The 25,560-nt window shown below is 37.8% G+C and overlaps 1 protein-coding gene across 1 annotated transcript in view; it reads right to left on the bottom strand.

The window, feature by feature from the left end:
- ANGPT1 (angiopoietin 1) overlaps positions 1–25,560 on the bottom strand; it is a 298,845-nt gene that overhangs the window by 86,079 nt on the left and 187,206 nt on the right. Inside the window, exons 3-4 of the mRNA XM_052651746.1 lie at positions 20,620–20,741; positions 113–342 (exon numbers count right to left, since the gene is read on the bottom strand). Of these exons, the coding sequence (XP_052507706.1) occupies positions 113–342; positions 20,620–20,741 (352 nt within the window). The remainder of the gene's footprint in view (positions 1–112; positions 343–20,619; positions 20,742–25,560) is intronic.

Below are 25,560 nucleotides of genomic sequence, written 5' to 3'. Positions count from 1 at the left end.
TTGCTGCTATACTAGCAATCAATGCAACTTAGAAAGTTATATTGGATATTTATTTGCTTTATATTAAATAAAATATTTACTGTAACCAAAGTAAGGAAGAAGTTCTTACTACCTTCTTTAGTGCAGAGGTTGACAAGGCTATGGACTGTGTCCATCAGCTCCAGCTGCTGCTTCTGAAGGACACTGTTATTGGTGGTGGCTCTGTTCAATTGTCTCTCCAGCTCCTGGATTATATATGTTTGACGAGTAACCAAGCCTTGAAGATTCTCTTTCTCTTCCTTTAAGGTGTCCAGTTCTTCCTTGTGCTTTCCTTCCATTTCAAAGATTTTCTGTTCTAATAAACTACATGGAAGTGAAGATAAAATTTAGTTTTAAAATGCTGTAAGAAACATGATTCAACTAGTTTCTGAGTTTATTTACTGTAAGAAATTTAGTTAGGTATTTCACCATGGAAATATTTATTAAGCAAGCGACTCAGAAAAAGTATATACATATAAATGCATTTATACATAAATATATATTTAATAGGAGTGACATTATACAGCATTTGAAATGAAGAATTATTAGATAAGTTATTGTTAGAGTGATGCTTATTTCCTAAATGTAATTTATTTCTTGGGATGTATCTTATATCCAGGGTAGCTAACTTGGACTCTGTCTGGAGAAATTATAGCATAATTTTCATTAAAGAAATGAATCCAATAAGAAATAGAAGCAGTAGTTCAGAAAAAAGTTGGAACAAACTATAGAAACTATTTTTTATTTACTTTGTTTCATTCATTTGGGATTTTCAAAACATTAACAGGGATTACATTTCACGAGGAATAGCATATTGATGCAGAAACCAGAGGACCAGAAACTAAGCTATGTAAAGTCACAGCGAATTGCATTTCTTGGGATTTTTGATACCTGGCCCTGCATCGTAACCACTAGCTTACTTTATCTCTCAATCAGAGCTTCAAGATAAGGGCTAAAGGCATAACAAAATTCCAAATCATTGAATAACTGGTTCCAAAAAGGAAGATTATGTTGCTGATGGGATGGTCTTACAAAAGGACTTGGGAAACTTTTCCTGGAGTGATGCAGTGCTCAACCAAGAACCTTCCTTCTTTCAGAACTCTTCACAGGATACTCCCTTTGCATATTGCACATTAAAAATGACAGCAAATGCAGAAGCACTGTTGGATGCTAGCAACTGACTGGAAATAAGAAGCACTTACATTTTATAGAGTGTATAATATACTAGTATTCCTCAGAGAAGAGCCTTATTCAGTTTTCTCAGTTTCATTTACAGAAGGTTCAACCAGTCCTTAGTTTACAAGGTGTTATTCAAATGGAACATACCAGACTGGGTATTTAATTTACCTTGGAGAAACGTAGCACTGAATCATTCCTATACGTTTTCAAAAAGGGGACACTAGGGAGTGTTCTAAACTTAATACTTTTAAGTCATAAAATAGAGATTGTTTGAAGAGCCAAATTTTCCAACTCCCTGTAGGAGGGGATAAGCTGGAATATCTGACTGCCCATAACACAGATTAAGAAGTGTGGAGAGACCTGCACGTGGTAGTTCCAGATCTTTGCTGACAAACTTATCCTCCAAGAAAATGTGGAACATGAAAGGAAAGCTGCCCATTGAACTAAGCCTGAAAAACACTGCGATGCTTCTATGTATAAGAGCTTGCTAATTTACAACACCTTTGGTAGCATGCCCAGAAAACTTCACATTGAGACCCATTGACACAGCTCTGTGACTTTTGCAATCTAAGAAGATCTGCTTCTCTATTTTGAGTTGCTTTATATTCTATAGGACTGTGAAAGGATCTCTGTCCTGACCAGTCATTAAGCAAACTCAGTTGAATATATCTCGAGTATAATGATTTGGGAAAATATGAAGGTTATTTTTATTTATTAAAGCATTTTTTGGAAATGAAAACTTCAGGCAAGGAAGCTGGAGTAAGATGAGACACAGCATTTCTGAAGGAGTAGGTATGATTCGTTGCGCTTTAGTGTTTTCTTCTGTGTCAGTAACTTGCTGCTGGAAAAGTTAGTAGCTAAAAAGCAAACAAAATCAAATAATACCAAATACCTTTTTTATTGGTTAAAATCTTTATCCCACCCACTGTTAAGTGATTAGTATGCTTGCTATGCATGTCAGAGGAGGTTTTCTCTGTGACTGTTAATTTTTGGCCTTCTGATCTGAGAATTAACCACAATGGATGCCTTAGCTCATTCTCAGTTTACTTTTTAATTATTTTTGTTTCTCTTCCTAGGGTAATGATCAGATGTTAAATGCCTATAAAATCAAGTCTGTGAACTTACGGAAAATTTTCTTTCAAATTCACAAGAGTTACAGTATACTACCAAGAAACCTTAACTGTAATAATGAAAAGAGCAACATTTGGATGTATAGTCATAAAATACTAGATAAAAATTCTGAATTATCATTTTGTTCCTGAAATAAGATGAGCACTGCCTTTTAAGTTTTCTTAATTAGTAGGTAACATTCTGATTTGGAAAATACCATGCTTTTGTTATAATTTGCATTTATTAGTTGCTGAGTGCCAATATAAAATATAAAATGACACTATTCCCACTCTAACCATTTATTTTCAGAGAGAAATGGGAAAAAAAATTCAAATGAAAGAAAAAAGAAACTTCTGTTTCAGACATAATACTTTTTTTTGCATCCATGTTTTCCCACTTTCTACTTTTGAAGCATTCTTTTCTCAAGAAGACATACAATAAAAGATGCCTACTATCTGAGATGTCAATAAAGGAGTTTTTGTTCTATTTTGATTTTCAGAATTTTCGAAAGTGCTGAGAATGGAAAGTTGATCAAAGAAATCGCAGTGCCAAAGGAAAAAATTCTGAACTCTGATTTGTGTAACAAAAAGCCTGTACTTCCCAAGTAAAAGGAGTATACACTTAGCATGTTGGAAAAAAAATGTTAATATTCATAATTCACCAAACAATCTTAATGCACCATGGCTACCAGGTATTAAAAGACATCAACATAGCCTGTCATTTTAAAATACAAATTCATGTAAAGAAGAAATTTGCTTTGCATCACAGACATCTCACAGGATTGAGAATGAAATATATGCATTAAAAATCAAATGAATAAAAACTATAAGCAATATGGGAACACACCACACTGTTTCACAAATGGCATGACTTAGCACCTAATTATCTCTTCAGGTCATTTTCTTATCTCTTTTCTTCACTTGGATTCTCTCTAATGGCTTTTATTCTATAGTATTTCTGTATTAACTTTATTTACTAAGGATACCCTTTACATTAATGACAATTTTTAGACTTTTTCAGGCAAAATTGTTATCTTTTTGATACTATTCATTCCCTCCCTTCCACCTCTTCGTATTTGGCTTCCAAAAACACTATCCTCTTTTCTTTAATAATTCTCATCCATTAGTTATTATCTACTTGGGAAGTTAGCCCTTCCTTACTATTTCCAAACTGGCTTGAATCCAAAACTCTTCTGCCAGAAAATATTCATATACTATCTCTATTTACTAATTATATTATTATAATACACCATTTTTGCTGTAGAGCATTAAAAAATCTCATGTCTTTTTATTCTTAAAGTAAAATAGTGATACCGAATGACAAGATGTTACAAGGCCTAGTTTTAAGTAAAAATCTATAAATACCTTGTATAAAATTGTGCAAACACTATATCAGAACAAAAATAAAAAGCCAACTGTTCTAACTTCTTCGACTAGAAAACTGTCCATGACAAACCAGTTATGAAAACTAGCTTTAGAGTCTCATCTCTTTGATTTACTATAACATAATCTCTATCTATTTCCACATACTTACATTATAACAGCCAAGAATCAAGCATCAACTTAATATCCCTTTACTATTTTCTGCTCTCCATCTGGTTATTTTTGGGAGCTTGTCTTTCACAATATTTCAACCTATTCATCTTTTCCATGTATAATACAAATTTTTTTTGCCAAGCATTTAAAGAAATCTTAACTGAGATTTTCTTTCTGCCTTAAACCCTGTGCCATTAAATTTAATTTTCTTACTCAATATATTGATTATATCCCATTGTGTCCTGAGGTCTTTTATTGGTTCTCTTACATTTTCCCTATCCGGTTAAGTAAGGGGAGGCCATCTCAGTGGGCATGGAGGCTTTTATATATAAAAGTTAACCTGAAGAACAAGACAGCTCCACTGCCCTAAATTCAATAGGCAAAGCAGTCATATTTTCCCTGATGATGGTCTTTAGCAACAAATTTAGTTTAGGTTTAAATGCATAATCTGAAACCGGGATGCTAATTCCAAAGTCCAGTGCACTGTTTTCTAGAGCACATGCAGTATATTTTTATTCAGCTTAGTTCAGTTGCTCAGTTCAGTTCAGTCATTCAGTCGTGTCCGACTCTTTGCGACCCCATGAATCGCAGCATGCCAGGCCTCCCTGGCCATCACCAACTCCCAGAGTTCACTCAGACTCACATCCATCGAGTCAGTGATGCCATCCAGCCATCTCATCTGCTGTTGTCCCCTTCTCCTCCTGCACCCAATCCCTCCCAACATCAGAGTCTTCTCCAATGAATCAACTCTTCACATGAGGTGGCCAAAGTATTGGAGTTTCAGCTTTAGCATCATACCTTCCAAAGAAATCCCAGGGCTGATCTCCTTCAGAATGGACTGGTTGGATCTCCTTGCAGTCCAAGGCACTCTCAAGAGTCTTCTCCAACACTACAGTTCAAAAGCATCAATTCTTCGGTGCTCAGCCTTCCTCACAGTCCAACTCTCACATTCATACATGACCACTGGAAAAACCATAGCCTTGACTAGACGGACCTTAGTCGGCAGAGTAACGTGTCTGCTTTTGAATATACTATCTAGGTTGGTCATAACTTTTCTTCCAAGGAGTAAGCATCTTTTAATTTCATGGCTACAGTCACCATCTGCAGTGATTTTGGAGCCTCCCAAAATAAAGTCTGACACTGTTTCTATTGTTTCCCCATCTATTGCCCATGAAGTGATGGGACCGGATGCCATGATCTTTGTTTTCTGAATGTTGAGCTTTAAGCCAACTTTTTCACTCTCCACTTTCACTTTCATCAAGAGGCTTTTTAGCTCCTCTTCACTTTCTGCCATGAGGGTGGTGTCATTTGCCTATCTGAGGTGATTGATATTTCTCCCGGCAATCTTGATTCCAGCTTGTGTTTCTTCCAGTCCAGCGTTTCTCATGATGTACTCTGCATAGAAGTTAAATAAGCAGGCTGACAATATACAGCCTTGACATACTCCTTTTCCTATTTGGAACCAGTCTGTTGTTCCATGTCCAGTTCTAACTGTTGCTTCCTGACCTGCATACAGATTACTCAAGAGGCAGGTCAGGTGGTCTGGTATTCCCATCTCTTTCAGAATTTTCCACAGTTTATTGTGATCCACACAGTCAAAGGCTTTGGCATAGTCAATAAAGCAGAAATAGATGTTGTTCTGGAACTCTCTTGCTTTTTTCATGATCCAGCGGATGTTGGCAATTTGATCTCTGGTTCCTCTGCCTTTTCTAAAACCAGCTTGAACATCAGGAAGTTCACGGTTCACGTACTGCTGAAGCCTGGCTTGGAGAATTTTGAGCATTACTTTACTAGCATGTGAGATGAGTGCAATTGTGCAGTAGTTTGAGCATTCTTTGGCATTGCCTTTCTTTGGGATTGGAATGACAACTGACCTTTTCCAGTCCTGTGGCCACTGCTGACTTTTCCAAAGTTGCTGGCATCTTGAGTGCAGCACTTTCACAGCATCACCTTTCAGGATTTGAAAGAGCTCAACTGGAATTCCATCACCTCCACTAGCTTTGTTAGCAGTGATGCTTTCTAAGGCCCACTTGACTTCACATTCCAGGATGTCTGGCTCTAGATGAGTGATCACACTGTCATGATTATCTGGGTCATGAAGATCTTTTTTGTACAGTTCTTCTGTGTATTCTTGCCACCTCTTCTTAATATCTTCTGCTTCTGTTAGGTCCATACCACTTCTGTCCTTTATCGAGCCCATCTTTCCATCAAATGTTCCCTTGGTATCTCTAATTTTCTTGAAGAGATCTCTAGTCTTTCCCATTCTGTTCTTTTCCTCTATTTCTTTGCATTGATCGCTGAAGAAGGCTTTCTTATCTCTCTTTGCTATTCTTCGGAACTCTGCGTTCAGATACTTGTATCTTTCCTTTTCTCCTTTGCTTTTCACCTCTCTTCTTTTCACAGCTATTTGTAAGGGCTCCTCCAACAGCCATTTTGCATTTTTGCATTCTTTTCCATGGAGATGGTCTTGATCCCTATCTTCTGTACAATGTCAGGAACCTCATTCCATAGTTCATCAGGCACTCAATCTATCAGATCTAGGCCCTTAAATCTATTTCTCACTTCCACTGTATAATCATAAGGGATTTGATTTAGGTCATACCTGAATGGTCAAGCGGTTTTCCCTACTTTCTTCAATTTGAGTCTGAATTTGGTAATAAGGAGTTCATGATCTGAGCCACAGTCAGCTCCTGGTCTTGTTTTTGTTGACTGTATAGAGCTTCTCCATCTTTGGCTGCAAAGAATAGAATCAACCTGATTTCGGTGTTGACCATCTGGTGATGTCCATGTGTAGAGTCTTCTCTTGTGTTGTTGAGAGGGTGTTTGCTATGACCAGTGCATTTTCTTTGCAAAACTCTATTAGTCTTTGCCCTGCTTCATTCTGCATTCCAAGGCTAAATCTGCCTGTTACTCCATGTGTTTCTTGACTTCCTACTTTTGCATTCAGTTGCTCAGTGTCCAACTGAGCAACTCTTTGCGACCCCATGGACTGCAGCAAGCAGCAAGGCAGTCTTTCCTGTCTATCATTGAGTCCTGGAGCTTGTTCAGACTCATGTCCATCAAGTTGGTGATGCCATCCAACTATCTCATCCTCTGTCGTCCCCTTCTCCTCCTGCCTTCAATCTTTCTCAGCATCAGGGTCTTTTCCAGTGAGTCAGTCTTCGTATCAGGTTGCCAAAGCATTAGCATTTCAGCTTTAGCATCCGTCTTTCCAATGAATATTTAGGACTGATCTCCTTTAGGATGGACTGGTTGGATCTCCTTGCAGTCCAAGGGTCTCTCAAGAGTCTTCTCTAAAACCACATTGCAAAAGGATCAATTCTTCCACACTCAGCTTTCTTTATAGTTCAACTCTCACACCCACACATGACTACTGGAAAAACCAAACTAGAGGGACCTTTGTTGGCAAAGTTATGTCTCTGTTTTTTAATATGCTGTCTAAGTTGGTCAAAAGTTTTCTCCCAAGGAGCAAGTGTGTTTTAATTTCATGGCTGCAGTCACCATCTGCAGTGATTTTGGAGCTCCCCAAAATAAAGTCTGTTACTGTTTCCATTGTTTCCTCATCTATTTGCCATGAAGTGATGGGACCAGATGCCATGATCTTAGTTTTTCTGAATGTTGACTTTTAAGCACACTTTTTCACTCTCCTCTTTCACTTTCATCAAGAGGCTCTTTAGTTCTTTGCTTCTGCCATAAGGGTGGTGTCACCTGCATATCTGAGGTTATTGATATTTCTCCCAGCAATCACGATTCTGGCTTGTGCTTCATCCAGCCTGGCATTTTGCCTGATGTACTCTGCATATAAGTTAATAAGCAGGGGGACAATATACAGCCTTGACATACTCCTTTCCCTATTTGGAACCAGTCTGTTGTTCCTTGTCTAGTTGTAACTGTTGCTTCTTGACCTACATACATATTTCTTAAGAGGCAGGTAAGGTGGTCTGGTATTCCCATCTCTTTAAGAATTTTCCAGAGTTTGTTGTGATCCACACAGTCAAAGGCTTTGGTGTACTGAATAAAGCAGATGTTTTTCTGGAAATCTCTTGCTTTTTCAGTGATACAGTAGCTGTTGGCAATTTGATCACTGGTTCCTCTGCCTTTTATAAATCAAGCTTGAACATCTGGAAGTTCATGGTTCATGTACTGCTGAAGCCTGGCTTGAAGAACTTTGAGCATTACTTTGCTAGCATGTGAGATAAGTGCATTTATGTGGTAGTTTGAACATTCTTTGGCATTGCCTTTCTTCAGGATTGGAATGAAAACTGACCTTTTCCAGTTCTGTGGCCACTGCTGATAATATTTTTACTTTTATTAGGCATTCTATAGTTAAAAGTTCTGTGTCAAGTTTTGGGGAAGTCTAAATAAATAATTTTATTATGACGCATCCCTTAGAATTGATGTTCCATGGAACTGCAATTTATGGAAAGTGCGCGTTGTTCAGTCGTGTCTGACTCTTTGTGACCCCAGGGACTATATAGTCCATAGAATTCTCCAGGCCAGAATACTGGAGTGGGTAGCCTTTCCCTTCTTCAGGGGATCTTTCCAACTTAAGGATTGAGCCCAGGACTCCCACATTGCAGGTAGATTCTTTACCAGTTGAGCCACAAGGAAAACTGTGTGCCTATATTTATTCAAATTGAACTTGAAATCCGAAGAGTTTCCTCATAGGATTTTGAGTACTTCCTGTTTCTCTTCTTTCTGGAAACACTTTGAGAAGAGACATACATAGAATTGTGGCATTCCACTTCTAGTTTGAGGCAGAGGTACACTTCAATGAAGAATAAAATAAGCTAAATACTCCAGACCTTTAACTTCAGTAAAAGGTTCTAATTGAGTATATACAAAGTCCTTTTTGACGTTGTTGGTTGAGTTTTCCTCCTAATTTTTACAGTCTGCCTCCTCCAACATAACTCATGGAAAACACTGGCATTTCAAATCATTCAACAGACCTTGAAACTTTCACAGAAAAAGTTCTCACTTTCAGATTGTCTCCTACAGTAGAGTTCATACCAGAGCAGCAACTGGTTTCACAGTAGTGACATTTCCTTAAGTCCTCTGTGTGTAAATGGAGCCCTCACACAAGGAGGTAGGTGTCAGTAATATAGAAACCTTCTCTTTGTCATCGGCCTGAATTTCCTCAGAGCTCTTTCAATTTTTAAATTATTTTTAATCTGTATGTTGCTTACATGCGTTGCAAATATGGTTTTCAAAGAATATTCTTTCCACCCCCGTACTCAAACAAGGGCATACTAAGTTCAGGTTAAATTTATATTGAATTTTCTAACTTGAATGCAGTCAATTGTTTCTTAAAATAAAAAGTTAAATATTTCTGTAATTCAAATGTGGACAGAAGCATAGGTCACTGCAGGTAAACATTCAGCAAATAAACTTTTTAAAGTTTGAGGCAGATAAGAATAAGCTAAATATTCTGTGGAAGCCAGAAGCTGAGAAGAAAAAAATACATATACAACCTCATAACACTAAAAATTCTTCCTAAAAATAGGCTGAAAAATAAACAACAAACTAGAGAACATATTGGTGATATATACCACAAAATTTTAATATCCATTAAAGAACTTACGTACGGAGTTAATGACATTAGAGAAACAATCCAATAAAAAATGACAAAGATACATGAATAGGCTAGTCCCAGAAGAAGAATCCAAATAGTCAATAACCAAGAAAGATGTACAATATAACCTCTTAGGTAAACAAGGTTAATAAAATGGATAGCAAAGTCTGAGGAAATTAGAAAGCCCATGAACACTTCGGGAGACTGTAAAATTTGCTGATAATTATCAGTATCTTTGAATATATAAAATAATACATAAAGTTCTACTGAGCTGTAAATTTTAGTGCATTTCTGGCAATGAAAGAGGCATAGCATATAGTTAAATATATAATATATCCATGATAGATGGCTATAAGGTAGAAATAAACCCAGCATGTTAAAAATAGTTACAATCTATACACATATGCATACATGATATAAATATGTACTTGTGCATATGTGTAATTGCATATGGGTGTGTATCTCTGCAACCACACAGATAAATATGAACTCTCTATCTACACGTGTATATTTTAATATATTCATTAAAAAGTCTGGAAGAATAGGTACCAAACTGCAAATCTGTTAATGATGATTCTCTGCAGGCGGTGGGGGAATATGGAATTAGGGATTTTTAATTTCAATTTATACACTTCTGTACAATTTAACAGAAGACCATCCCCATGGAAAATAAATGCAAAAAAGCAAAATGGCTGTCTGGGGAGGCCTTACAAATTAGCTGTGAAAAGAAGAGAAGCGAAAAGAAAAGGCGAAAAGGAAAGATATAAGCATCTGAATGCAGAGTTCCAAAGAATAGCAAGAAGAGATAAGAAAGCCTTCTTCAGTGATCAATGCAAAGAAATAGAGGAAAAGAACAGAATGGGAAAGACTAGAGATCTCTTCAAGAAAATTAGAGATACCAAGGGAACATTTCATGCAAAGATGGGCTCGATAAAGGACAGAAGTGGTATGGACCTAACAGAAGCAGAAGATATTAAGAGGTGGCAAGAATACACAGAAGAACTGTACAAAAAAGATCTTCATGACCCAGATAATCATGACAGTGTGATCATTCATCTAGAGCCAGACATCCTGGAATGTGAAGTCAAGTGGGCCTTAGAAAGCATCACTACGAACAAAGCTAGTGGAGGTGATGGGATTCCAGTTGAGCTCTTTCAAACCCTGAAAGATGATGCTGTGAAAGTGCTGCACTCAAGAGGCCAGCAAATTTGGAAAACTTAGCAGTGGTCACAGGATTGGAAAAGGTCAGTTTTCATTCCAATCCCAAAGAAAGGCAATGCCAAAGAATGCTCAAACTACCACACAATTGCACTCATCTCACATGCTAGTAAAGTAATGCTCAAAATTCTCCAAGCCAGGCTTCAGCAGTACGTGAACCGTGAACTTCCTGATGTTCAAGCTGGTTTTAGAAAAGGCAGAGGAACCAGAGATCAAATTGCCAACATCCACTGGATCATGAAAAAAGCAAGAGAGTTCCAGAACAACATCTATTTCTGCTTTATTGACTATGCCAAAGCCTTTGACTGTGTGGATCACAATAAACTGTGGAAAATTCTGAAAGAGATGGAAATACCAGACCACCTGACCTGCCTCTTGAGAAATCTGTATGCAGGTCAGGAAGCAACAGTTAGAACTGGACATGGAACAACAGACTGGTTCCAAATAGGAAAAGGAGTATGTCAAGGCTGTATATTGTCAGCCTGCTTATTTAACTTCTATGCAGAGTACATCATGAGAAACGCTGGACTGGAAGAAACACAAGCTGGAATCAAGATTGCCGGGAGAAATATCAATCACCTCAGATATGCAGATGACACCACCCTCATGGCAGAAAGTGAAGAGGAACTAAAAAGCCTCTTGATGAAAGTGAAAGTGGAGAGTGAAAAAGTTGGCTTAAAGCTCAGTACTCAGAAAACAAAGATCATGGCATCCAGTCCCATCACTTCATGGGCAATAGATGGGAAAACAGTAGAAACAGTGTCAGACTTTATTTTTTGGGGCTCCAAAATCACTGCAGATGGTGACTGTAGCCATGAAATTAAAACACGCTTACTCCTTGGAAGAAAAGTTATGACCAACCTAGATAGTATATTCAAAAGCAGACACGTTACTCTGCCGACTAATGTCCGTCTAGTCAAGGCTATTGTTTTTCCAGTGGTCATGTATGGATGTGAGAATTGGACTGTGAAGAAGGCTGAGCACCGAAGAATTGATGCTTTTGAACTGTGGTGTTGGAGAAGACTCTTGAGAGTGCCTTGGACTGCAAGGAGATCCAACCAGTCTATTCTGAAGGAGATCAGCCTGGGATTTCTTTGGAAGGTATGATGCTAAAGCTGAAACTCCAGTACTTTGGCCACCTCATGTGAAGAGTTGACTCATTGGAAAAGACTCTGATGCTGGGAGGGATTGGGGGCAGGAGGAGAAGGGGACAACAGCGGATGAGATGGCTGGATGGCATCACGGACTTGATGGACGTGAATCTGATTGAACTCCGGGAGTTGGTGATGGCCAGGGAGGCCTGGCGTGCTGCGATTCATGAGGTCGCAAAGAGTCGGACATGACTGAGTGACTGAACTGAACTGAACTGAACTGTACAGTTTAACACTTAGATCAGTTAGGCTTTTTTTTTTTTTTTATTAACCAATAAAATGCAAACAGTCATGAGTCTAGAATGGTCTGAGGAGATACTGTCTTGATGAAAAAATTGGGCTGAATTAGTGAACCTCAGAATGTGGACTGATAACCTTGGCTCCCATGCAGTGGGCTTTTAGGGACGCAGAACAGTGGTATAAAAGCCATCTGTATTTTATTTATGGTAAGAACAATGAAAATGTTTACAATATTTAATGTAAACTATGTGACCTGTGTTTTCCATTAAAATATTTTTAAGTTGTGTGTGTTTGTGTGCACATAGATAAAGGACATTTGTTGGGATATTTGCCAGTTCACTTGCCAGTTCATCAGTCAACATTCAAAAAGCATTTAAAACTATATATACTATATGTAGAGAACTGTGCTTGGGAGCATGAGCACAGAAATAAATAAAGCACAGTTTCTATGTTCCAGAAGGTTCATAGATAGATACTCACACACACACCAATGTGATGGGATAAGTGAAGTAACAGGAGGAAAAAACAAGGTGGATTGTAATCCCATAAGTTGTAATAAGCAAATATATTTGGCAGAATCAGAAAAAAGCTTCTTGGAAGGGGTATTATCTACACTGAGTTTTGAAGGCACAGACGTGTGTGAGCTCTACAGGGCATTCCGGACAAAAGAAAGTGAAAGTTAAAGTCACTCAGTCGTGTCCGACTCTTTGCGACCCCATGCACTATAGTCTATGGAATTCTCCAGGCCAGAATACTTGAGTGGGTAGCCTTTCTCTTCTCCAGGGGATCTTCCCAACCCAGGAATTGAACCCAGGTCTTCCTCACTGCAGGCAGATTCTTTACCAGCTGGGCCACCAGGGAAGCCCAACAAAGCAAGCATTAATTATGTCTGAACAAACATCAAGGCTTCAATGTGATACTAATAACTAGCGTGATGAAACACTTACTGTGTGTTTCAAGCACTGTATCAGTGTTTTATAAGCAATAACTCCATTAATCCTCATATCAACTCCATGCACTATTATCATCACCCCTATGTTACAAATGATAACAACCAAAGCACAGAAAGTTCATACAACTTGCTCAAAATCACACAAATTATAAGTGGCAGAGCAGGTTACAGCAGAATCAAGGCCAATCCAGGCAGTCTGACCTCAGAGCTCCTGCTCCTAGTTATAAGACCATACTTCTAAAATATAAGATGACTTCTGAAGTAAGGCTATAAAATTAGGATATTAATGATCATGGACCATGTTTCATGCTTGTACTTGACAACTTTCCTCAGTCCATTACAGAGAATCAGATGAGGGTTGGGCATATGCTATCTAGAGATTTAGAGGCTGAGCTGAACTAGTACATGTGGAGATCTAAAGAAAAAAATGGGGAAAATAATGTGACTTGAATTTTAGAAAGAAGACTTTGGCAGACTTTTGGATGATAGGTTTGAAAAGTTTAAGGCATTAAGCCATGCAAAGAGGTCACTGCATTGGGTGAGACAAAAATTAATGGGATTTTGGCCTATAAAACAGAGTGAGAGTAAATAGAAAGAACAAGACCAATTGGAAAAATATTTAGGAGATGGAATTGACAGTATCAACAGTGATTGATGAGTTGTGATTTTACTTCAGTATTTTATAAAGAACTTATCAGATGGAGGATAACTTTAATTAGAAAGACTGATTTAACTTTTCATTTATTTAGACATTAAGTATTAAAAATCAATACTTCACTATTCAATTACAGTAATTGGTTAGAGAGTTACAATTTAGTATCATGAAATTAGGTGGATTTCAATCACTTAAAATTAACTCAATAACTTTCCATAAGCTCTATCTAGAAGACAGATGAAACTTCTCAAACAGGTTCAGTGAATTCCCAAGGTAAAATAATTATACTGCCTACTCTAATATTAGAAGGAATAAATAATGATCTATATATAGGCCAAAACCAATTCCTATTCTTTTCTTCAAATTTGTATTTTATTATGCTAAGAGGATAACTTGACAACCACATCAATTAATCTTCAGGCTGCATCACACTGGGAACACATTTTTATAATAATTAAGACAGAGGATCATCATGGACTTGAACCCTAATTTTGCCATATATCAGCTGTTTGGTCCCAGGCAAGTTACTTGACCTCTTGAACTTTCAGTGCAGTTCAGTTCAGTCACTCAGTCGTGTCTGACTCTTTGCGACCCCATGGACTGCAGCATGCCAGGCCTCCCTGTCCATCACCAACTCCCGGGGTTCACCCAAACCCATGTACATTGAGTCGGTGATGCCATCCAACCCTTTCATCCTCCATCATCCCCTTTTCCTCCTGCCCTCAATTTTTGCCAGAATCAGGGTCTTTTCAAATTGAGTCAGCTCTTCGCATCAGGTGGCCAAAATATTGGAGTTTCAGCTTCAACATCAGTCCTTCCAATGAACACCCAGGACTGATCTCCTTTAGGATGGACTGGTTGGATATCCTCGCAGTCCAAGGGACTCTCAAGAGTCTTCTCCAGCACCACAATTCAAAAGCATCAGTTCTTCAGTGTTCAGCTTTCTTTATAGTCTAACTCACTTAATATAAAATAAAAATGATGATAAACACTTTGGAGGATTAGTTGGAGTATTAGCAGTAGTGTATGTAAAGCACCTAGCTCATATGTTCACCTGCCTGATATTAGATAGGTAGGCAGTAAATAATTTTTATGAAACTGTCAGAATGACCACCACTTGTGTAGTTTCACTTTATTCTAAACAGTCTTATTGAAGAGTTTCCTTCATTCTGTATATTTGATACAAGTTTGAACAAGAAAGCTCAAGGGTTCCATCTTCGTACACATGGAGTATACAGCTGATTTCTCTTTCTGTGTTCCCTGGTGAGGCAAAAGAATTTCTTCTAGACTTTTTTTTTTTCTTTTTGCTTGGCTATGTTCCAACCTTGGAAACAACTAGAGTTAAGTCGGAGATCAACAAGTGCCTTAAAATGTGGTCAGCTGACCATATGTTTACACCAAAAGATGCAGTTACATATTTGATTCAGCTGAAGGAATCTGCATTATGACATCTTTCTCAGTCTAACTCTTTTTATTTTTTTGAACAGAAGTGGCAGGAAACATACTGGAGGAATCCAATAAAAAAAAAGTTGACAATTACATCTCTCAGTTTGTCAATACCAACCTTGTGTTTGTGGTAAATATTAATGCTTCCCATTTCTTGAGTTCTTGGTTGTATAATTTCAATTATACAGCTACTGATCTCTTACTTCTAAGTGCTATCTCCTTGAGGTAAGGAACAAAACCAAGTATTGAGATTAGGACAGCATCCAGTCAAAAAAAAAATTCTAAAAATTGCAAACCGGAAGCTTCCTGGAGTCGCCCCACACTAGACTGCTAGGCAAACAAACACCAGAGCAAGTGTCATTAATCCTGCTCCTGCTTTGTGCCTTTCACCATTCAGGGGAGAAAGAAGTGACTCTAATGCGGCCAGCCTTCTATTTTCAATCCTATAAGTGATGCAGTCAGTTTGTCTGGATGCACATCAGCAGGACGTCTCAGCATGACTGTGTAGCATAATCCTGTCTATAAAATATTCCTCTATGTTCTGCCAAAGAAGTGGTGGGCTCTCTGAAGGGCTCACTGACTTGGCAGCTGAAGCCCCATCATACTCAAAACTAGTAAGTCACATACCCAGACACAACTTCTGACATTCCTTGGGGAGGAAGCAAAGCTTAATTTAGATAATCCCCTTTGCAAAGTGTATTAGCTGATCCAAACCAGACCCGGCCAACTAATGGCATGTTGTTCTTATATTTCAGAGATGCTTCAATGTAGAAATAGCTTCTTGTTGCATTTTGAGGATTAAGATTCATTTAAGGAATAGGAGGAATGATCAATAAACTATTTCAAAATATTTAAACAGCTTTGTGCTTGACCTTGACCTTTGATCCACTTAAATGGTGTTGGGGTGGGGGCACGTTTCTTTGTTGTTCTAGAAAGACCTTGGCAGAGTTTCTCCAATTCCATTTCACATACAAAAATAAACAATAACAATAAACATAATAGGGAAAGTATGCTGTGTATCACAAATACGTACTTCTGGCTTGTATAAAGAAAAACACTTTTTTTCGAAGTGGTTTGTGGAAGAATATACCGGGTTTAAGAATAGATGTCCCACCAACACTCCATTGCACACATGGATCCATCAACAGAAGACACAGCTAATTATAGAGATATGGAAATGCTAGAAGATTCAGCACTTTGAAAGAAAAATACCCCCAGGAGCCACATGTGCAGCAACATCACACTTGAGGGTCAGTGCATGTAAATTTTTTACAGCATGTGCACAGAAATAGATTTCAAGTTAAAATCTAAATCCTTGGATACATTTTGAAATGCTTGTACTGCTAGAAAATGGAATTGCTATAATCTTGGAAAAAGAAGGAAAAAAAGAGAAAGGATGACTCTGAGCAGGAGGGAGGGAAAGAGAAGAGAGAGACAAGGAGAGATGGAAAGAGCTGAGTACAAGTGACACTAAAGAAAATAATTTGAGTTTGTAGTAAAGGGTGAGCCCTTTCAGGCTTCCCAGTTTCTTTAAGGTATCCTGACAGCTACAGTGTTAGATACAGACAAAGAGATAACAGGCAAATCAGCAGGTGGAGAATTGAATTATGTAAATTCATGTTGATGACTTTCTTTTCAAACAAAGAAACCATATGTGGTAACACACTTAATGAAAGATGAATCAAAACCACCCTAGGTTACATCTATAAAATGAAATAATATGTAGTTTTTAAGAATTATACTAGAGGAATCATTACTAATTTAAAAAGGTGTCTATCTCCAAAGAAGGAAGGCTGCAAAACAGTATGTACAGCATGATACAACTTTTTAAGAAAATAAATTTATTTTTTTTTACAGCAACATATGAAGCTCTCTCAATGTGATGGGGTCATGGTTTTTAATTTTCTTCTCAAATTTCTCATTTTCTACAGTAAATGTGTGTTATTTATAGAATTCTAAAAACAACCTAAAAATAAGGCAAAAGTGTCATTATTTTACTTCTTCATTCAAAGACAAATCTTTCACAATAGCATCTTGAAACATGATTATAAATGAGGTGTGCTTTTAGTAACAAAGTTAAAACATGGTGGGACCCTAAATCAAGGGATAGTTGCAGTAAAGTATACCTGTCACATGTATGTCTCTGGTTACTGTGAATCTGCAGTGAGGTTTTGGTACTTTTAAACAGGATTTTCAATTCCAGAGCATTTTATCATGCAACTAGTTCAAGGTCAAGTCCTATCGAGTTTATTTATAGTTACACAGTTTACCCATGACACAGTACAAAGATAAACAAATGTAGAACTTAGAAATACAAGTCACAGAGCATGGAATGACCCCATTCAGACTCTATACTAAAGTCATGTTTATCTTCTTCATAAAAGTTTAATTATAATCATTGTCATTAAAGTCTACACTTAGCAAAAAGTTGGGAATTCCTTCTAGGTTGCAGACAGTATTGTGAGAATGTGCCATAGTGGAAAAAATAGGACTAGGAACAAAGAACATGGATTACATTCCCAGTTGTGCCACTGGGAAGCTGTGTAACCTTGGATAGATCACTCACTTCCACTGAGTCTGTTTCCTCATCTATAAGGTGAAGAGGAGAGCTAGAAGTTCATTGTAGGTGTTTTTTTGGTTTGGAATATGGTGGAAACTCCTGTTCTACCAAGACAATGGTATTTAACTAGTTTGTAGCAACACAATGATCTTTAAATCAAATAATACATAAGAACTGAAACTTCAAGCTGTCCAAATAAGAAAATACAGTTAATATAGAATGTATTTGTCCTACAGAGGTCAGCATTTTGATTGAATTGTCCATCATGAATGTTAGTAATTTCAAAATGAGTTTATAAATCATCCTGGTTGCAAGATCTGGAAGACCCATTTCACTTACCTGAGATGATTAATTGTTTATAAAATATATCTATCAGTTCAGTCAATTCAGTCGCTCAGTTGTGTTTGACTCTTTGCAATCCCAACTGCAGCATGCCAGGCTTCTCTGTCCACCAACAACTCCTGGAGCCTGCTCAAACTCATGTGCATCATGTTGGTGATGCCATACAACCATCTCATCCTCTGTCATCCCCTTCTCCTGCCTTCAACCTTTCCCAGCCTCAGGGTCCTTTCCAATGAGTCAGTTCTCGGCAGCAGGTGGCTGAAATATTGAAATTTCAGTTTCAGCATCAGTTCTTCCAATGAATATTCAGGACTGATTTCCTTTAGGATGGACTGGCTGGATCTCCTTGTACTCCAAGGAAATCTCTAGTCTTCTCTAACACCAGACTTCAAAAGCATCAGTTCTTCGGCACTCAGCTTTCTTTACAGTCCAACTCTCACATCCGTACAAGACTACTGGAAAAATCAGAGCTTTGATTAGCTGGACCTCTATTGGCAAAGTAATGTCTCTCCTTTTAATATGCTGTCTGCAGCTGCTGCTAAGTCGCTTCAGTCGTTTCCAACTCTGTGCGACCCCATAGACGGCAGCCTACCAGGCTCCTCCGTCCCTTTGACTCTCCAGGCAAGAACACTAGAGTGGGTTGCCATTTCCTTCTCCAATGCATTAAAGTGAAAAGTGAAAGTGAAGTCGCTCAGTCGTGTTTGACTCTTCGTGACTCCATGGACTGCAGCCCACCAGGCTCCTCCATCCATGGGATTTTCCAGGCAAGAGTACTGGAGTGGGATGCAATTGCCTTCTCCAATATGCTGTCTACATTGGTCATAAGTTTTCTTCCAAGGAGCAAGAGTCTTTTAATTTCATGGCTGCAGTCACCATCTGCAGTGATTTTGGAGCCTCCCCAAAATAAAGTCTGTCACTGTTTTCATTGTTTCCCATCTATTTGCCATGAAGTGATGGGACCGGATGCCATGGAAAAACCAGTCTGTTTTTCCATGTCCAGTTATAACTGTTGTTTCTTGATCTGCATACAGATATCTCAGGAGGCAGGTCAGGTGGTCTGCTATTCCCATCTCTTGAAGAATTTTCCAGAGTTTGTTGTGATCCACACAGTCAAAGGCTTTGGCATAGTCAATAAAGCAGAAGTAGATATTTTTCTGGAACTCTCTTATTTTTCCAATGATCCAACAGGTGTTGGCAATTTGATCTCTGGTTCCTCTGCCTTTTCTAAATCCAGCTTCAACATCTGGAAGTTCATGCTTTATGTACTGTTGAAGCCTGGCTTGGAGAATTTTGAGCAGTATACTTTGCTATCGTGTGAGATAAGTGTAATTTTGCAATAGTTTGAACATTCTTTGGCATTGCCTTTCTTTGGGATTGTAATGAAAACTGACCTTTTCCAGTCCTGCGGCCACTGCTGAGTTTTCTAAATTTGCTGGCATATTGAGTGCAGCACATTCACAGCATCATCTTTTAGGATTTGAAATAGCTCAACTGGAATTCAATCACCTCCACTAGTGATGCTATCACCTCATAGTGATGCTTCCTCAGGCCCACTTGACTTCGCATTCCAGGATGTCTGGCTCTAGGTGAGTGATCACACCATCGTGGTTATCTTTGTCATGAAGATCATTTTTGTACAGTTCTTCTGTATATTGTTGCTACCTCTTCTTAATATCTTCTGCTTCTGTTAGGCCTATACCATTTCTGTCTTTCATTGTGCCCATCTTTGCATGAAATGCTCCTTTGGTATCTCTAATTTTCTTGAAGAGATCTCTAGTCTTTTCCATTCTATTGTTTTCCTCTATTTCTTTGCATTGATCACTGAGGAAGGCTTTATCTCTCTTTGCTATTCTTTGGAACTCTGCATTCAAATGGGTATATCTTTCCTTTTGATCTTTGCCTTTAGCTTCTCTTCTTTTCTCAGCTATTTGTAAGGCCTCTTCAGACAACCATTTTGCCTTTTTGCATTTCTTTTTCTTGGGGATGGTTTTGATCACTTCCTCATGTCCGATGTCATGAACCTCTGTCCATAGTTCTTCAGGCACTCTGTCTATCAGATCTAATCCCTTGTATCAATTTGTCTATAGAGCTAACCAAAGAAATTTATTATGTTCAGAGTTAATGACTTTAAATGGGGGTTGAGGGGAGACAGCTCTTGAACCAGCTTTATAGGGAAGTAATTTTCTGAAAAGAAAATGTGCTTCTGTCTAGTAGAAGAACTCTGAATTCAACCATCTTGTAGGTCTGTAAATGGTTGAGGGCAGATAAAGTGATAATTCAATTTAGAGTTTCAGAGGCTCTATTTTTTTCACTATCACTATAGATTTTGGTATTTTCTGTTAGCAAATTTGGTCATAGAATTAATTTTTGTGGGTACAGTAAGATTTGAACAACAGAATATTAGATAAATTAGTGTTAAAAGTTATAAAAAGCAAATATTTCAAGAGTGTAAGCAATAGTATTAATCTTATTTTTGCCATACTTGCAATAGTCACCTTAGACTCTCATTTCTTTTTATATTAAAAATTGTTTTGCCTCTGTATTTTTTTTCAAATTACTTCCATCTTCTTTTTTAAGAGGTGGCAGAAGGTGGAGGATATAAGTACATATGTACATATTTTTGCAATACAACAACCCTCACCTGTTTTTCTCATGAATCTTTAAGATTTCATTTGTCTGTTGAAGAAGTTGTTTCTCTAGCTTGTATGTTGATAATGAATTCTCCAGCAGTTGTATTTCAAGTCGAGAAGTTTGATTTAGTACCTTAAGATAAAAGATAAAAACATTTAAATCTTCATAGAGTCAAAATTACTATTTTGGGTTTTTTATTTAGCTGTGTTTTCTTTTAAAATAATATTTCTCTAGGATAATAAAATGGTCTACATTCTAATAAAAAATGCTTTACATGTCTCAAACATTATATTTGTTCAAGATTGAACTGCAATCGAATGAGAAAACTGAGTTGTTAAAACCATTTTCATATTTAAATTTTCATGTCCTCAATCCCTACATGATTTAGCAACTAAAATATCACCACCACAATCCCTAGGCTAGCCCACTGTGCCTTATATGTGCATGCATCTCCAATATTTACAAGTACAAGATAATTGTTAGTACAAGGTCTTAGATACTGTATATAACTAAGAACAACTAATAGGCATGTAAAACATATCTTCCTTGTCCCATCACCTAGCAAAAACTGATTAGAAATGTACAAAAATCTCATGATACACTTTAGACAGATTCATGAGGACAATTTACTGAACACCTATCATGTTAGTTCATGCCAGTCCTTCTAGATATCATCATTTCATAGACATGGGTACCCAGTGAATTAGTAAGTGGAATTATTATTATCAGTGTATAAATGAAGAAACTGAGGTTCAGAGAGAAGCCAGAATCTACACAGGAACCAAGGGAAGAACTGAGTTTCAAACCCAGATACTGTGACTAATTCTCATGCTTTACACAGAACAGCAAGAAGAGGGAGAATCAAACCATCCTGGATCTTCATCTGAGGACATGAAGTAACTAGGAACCCAGACTGCACTGAAGACTGACTGTTAGCCATTTTTCAACTGCATACATGGGGTCCTCCAGAAACTCTAAATGTTCACCTCATCTTGAATCACAAAGACGCATGCTGCTAGTCAGGCTTTAATATAACATGACTCTGAGCCATGAATGCAAACCTACCCATCCTCTGAGCAAACAGCATACATTCCTGTTCTAGAAGATGCCTTCAAGCTGTGCCAGTGCCCTGGTCCTGTCCCTTTCTCCTCCTTCTTTAACAGAGGTAAACAGGATAAGGAAGAAAGTACTATTAGTTTTAAAACTCCTTATGCTGTTTGAGAACTTTCATAACCATGGTACCATTTTTAGAACACTTGTTGAAAAGGACCTGGGAAACCTTCTGGAGGGTCAATATCAATCTAAAGGGTCCTCCGCTAAAAATGACACCAGTAGAACTTTCCTCTTTTTCTGTAGCATGTTTAAACCTATAATATATAAGACTCACACAGAAAAAGCCTCTTTAAAATATCCTGACATGATCAGGGCTGGCCTTGGGCTAATGGAGAGATTGTAGGTGAAGAGGATATATTGGCAGGGAAGCAGAATAGGGACTAGGTGAGATGAGAGAGGCAACTGACTCAGGTGTAGGATTTAAGGATGAGCCAAAACTCAATAATTAAGTTATATTTGAATGCAACACTTTGAAAGATAAAAATTAATGTAAAAAATATCCACATGGAACAGAATATCATTTTAAACTAAAGGTAGGGTATGCCCCTACAAACGTATGATTCACTCTTGCATAACTTGATCTCATTGCTTTCACCCCAGTCCCAGCCCTGCTGAAGGGGTTAGAGAAGAGAACACTAAGGTGGGGCATTTGGGCTTTAAAAAAGTTTTAAGCAACTATAATTCATTTATACAATTATCATATTGATTACAGATCTGAAAGCTAGTCTAAAAGTTACTACTACTAATTGAAATTCATATTTGTGTTAAAAAAAGTATTTCCCATCCTAAATTGTTTCATCTGAGAGAAAACAGGAGCAAGAGAACCTACGTTTTGAAGACAGAGCTAAAAGCAGCCCAGAGGAAAAAACTGTAGAGAATATAAAGATTAGGAACACACAAGATATAATTTTAAACTATTAAACATATCTTTGGGTGAGTTTTCTGTTTGTTTATTAACAAGAATGTCAATTTAGGAAATAATTAACTAGGGGATGAAACAGCTATATTTTTTGGTGAGACTTACAACAGTGCTTGGCATAGAGAGGACCCTCAATATTTACTGAATGAATGCATTCATTGTCTCATTGAATCAAGTATATCATATGCCGTTAAAATCTATTTTCTCCTTTATTCTCTGTAGTCTCTGATCATACTTCCTAATATTCTCAAATACCAAAATTTTCATTTTACAGAGGACAGAAATTGGTCTTCATGTCTGAGAAGAACATGAGAAAACACTGAGAACAAAACGGATCCATCAAAAACTGAAAATCAAGTTGCCTATATCTAAGTCTGGAGACACTATAGCCCCTAATTTTTCTCTACTTTGTCCATCCAGTCCAGAGCAACCAGAGTGCTCTTCTAAAAAACATAAATCAGATGTCATGTCCTTTGTTAAATATGCTCATAACTTCCCTTTAAAATTCCAAAGTTCTCAGCCTAACTTCCGAGGTCCTATGTGATCAGGACCCTGACTGCTTCTGAAATCTCACTTCCTTTCCATTCTCTTCCCTGCTCATTAGGCCCCAATCACACTGGCCTTCTTACTGCTACCCCAACATGCCAAATTAATCTCCACCTCAGGGTCTTTGCAGTTTCCCCTGCAGTTTCCCCTGCCTGGAATGTCCATCCATTCCCAGATGCATGGGTGATTTACTCTTATAATTCAAGTCCTGTCTAAGGAGGCCCATCCTGGCTAGTCTCTGTAAAGGAGCTCCCCCGTCATCTTCCATCAGGTGGACCTGTTTTACTATTTAAATGAAATCATCTTGTCAGTTCACTCATATACTATCATTCTGCCCCGTGAAGGATGTCAGCGGCACAAAGGGGGGACTAGCTCATCTGAGGCCCTTGAAACCTCCGGAGCCCAGCATGAGGCCTGGAATCCTGGACATTCAGAGCTATTCGTTAGATGCTAACCAAAGGCTAGTGACTCAGTTTTCAAGTTGGGTAATGCTCAGAGACAGAGTAACAGGCCAGGTGAGCATCAAGCTGGACTTTCGTTATAACAGTCCCAATCTAAAGCAGTGTCTGAATGTGGGAGAAACAGGGGAACAAATCTCAAATGTCCAGGCTAAGCGTTAGGTCACCTCAGGCCAATTTTGAATACAAAAGTCAACCCCTTTTCTTCTCTCTCCATCATTTTAATCCAAGAGCTGCTTTATTTCAACTCTCTCCCTTGATGTATTAAAATAGGCCTGAAGTTCAAAAGCAGGCAACTGAAGAGAATTGTACGGGAAACTATGATAAATCGACCACTTTCTTTCCATGTGTCTATGGAACTTGCTGCTTAGCAATAATCTGAGTGTTCCATTAAAATGACAAAAGTCATTTCCTTCTTTAGCCTAAACATGTTCCAAAAGCACATATCAGAAAGAAAGAAAGAAAGAGAGAAAGAAGGGGAAAACATAAAAGGGTAATGAAAGGAAAGGAGAGGAGAGAAGAGGAAAGGAAAGGGGAAAGTGAAGAGTATGTAACACAAGCCCTCAAGAAACAATTTCAAAGCACAAATTTTTCACAATATACCATAGAGTAAGGAAGATATGGGTTTCCCAGGTGGCTCAGCGGTAAAGAATCCACCTGCAGTGCAGGAGAAATGAGTTCAATTCTTGGGTCAGGAAGATCCCCTGGAGAAGGAAATGGTAACCCACTCCAGTATTTCTGCCTGGTAAATCCCAGGAACAGAGATGCCTGGTGGGCTACAGTCCATGGGGTCACAAAGAGTTGGATATGACTTAGCAACTAAAACAACAAGAAAAAATTATCGAAGACTTGGAAACTAAGGATTTATAGACTATAAAATTTCAGTTCTTTCTTTTAAAAATAAGCAAAATTTTAAAAAGAAAAATTACTCTTTTCTTAAAGAAAGTGAGCTAGATAATTTCATCCAGCTTCCCTTTAATACTTAAATGCCTCTAACCTTCCTTAAAAGGAAAATATTCCACACAAAAGACTTCCTTTGACTGGCATATTAACTTTAAAATCTGCCTTGCTGTAGGTTTCTGTTTTCTTTACTTTAACTATGTTTTTCAAATTAAAAAAAAAAAAATAGAACATAAGGTATGATGCCTCAGCAATTAGACTTTTACAGAAGAATGAAGGGTAATATATGTACATGGAAGGAGAGTTAGAAGTTAGTTAGATGATCACCATTTTACAAAATCAAGGAAATAATTTCTTTGGTCAGTGATGGGCAGTGTGACAATGTATCAGTCTACAGGGCTTTTGCTAATTTCCAAGGGGAAAGGAGACAATTGGAATGGAGAGCTATAGGGTCTTTTTACCCTAACCAGCTTAAAATTAGTGTTACCGAGAGGGTGGCAAGCTGGCATTTATGTCTCCTGATGAGATGAAATAAGAAGTGACTAGTAATTCTACAAAGCACACACACCACCATGTCCAACTTAACCCAATTAAGCCTGTAGACTTAACTTTGAGTTAAAAAAAATACAGGGGATGTAAAAGTAAATTAAAAGCATATCATAAATAAATATTCAGACATTAAGAATATGAGACACTATACAGAACAACTGAACAAGCATCTTTAAAATCTAAAGAAAAACAAAAAGTTAAACAGAAAGACAAATAATCTAAAAGAACAAACTAGTGAATATAACAAAAAAGAAACAGACTCACAGTTATAGAGAACAATTTGGTGGTTACCAGTGGGGAGAAGGAAGTGAGGAAGGGTCAAGATAGGGGTAGGGGACTAAGGGGTACAAACTATTATGTATAAAAGAAATGGATCTTCCCTGGTGGTTCAGCGGTAAAGAGTGCCTGCAGCGCAGGAGATGCAGGTTCAAACCCTGGGTCAGGAAGATCCCCTGGAGAAGGGCAG

This window comes from Budorcas taxicolor, chromosome 14, assembly GCF_023091745.1.
Source record: "Budorcas taxicolor isolate Tak-1 chromosome 14, Takin1.1, whole genome shotgun sequence".
Lineage (NCBI taxonomy): Eukaryota > Metazoa > Chordata > Mammalia > Artiodactyla > Bovidae > Budorcas > Budorcas taxicolor.
This window is presented reverse-complemented; position numbering and strand designations above follow the sequence as displayed.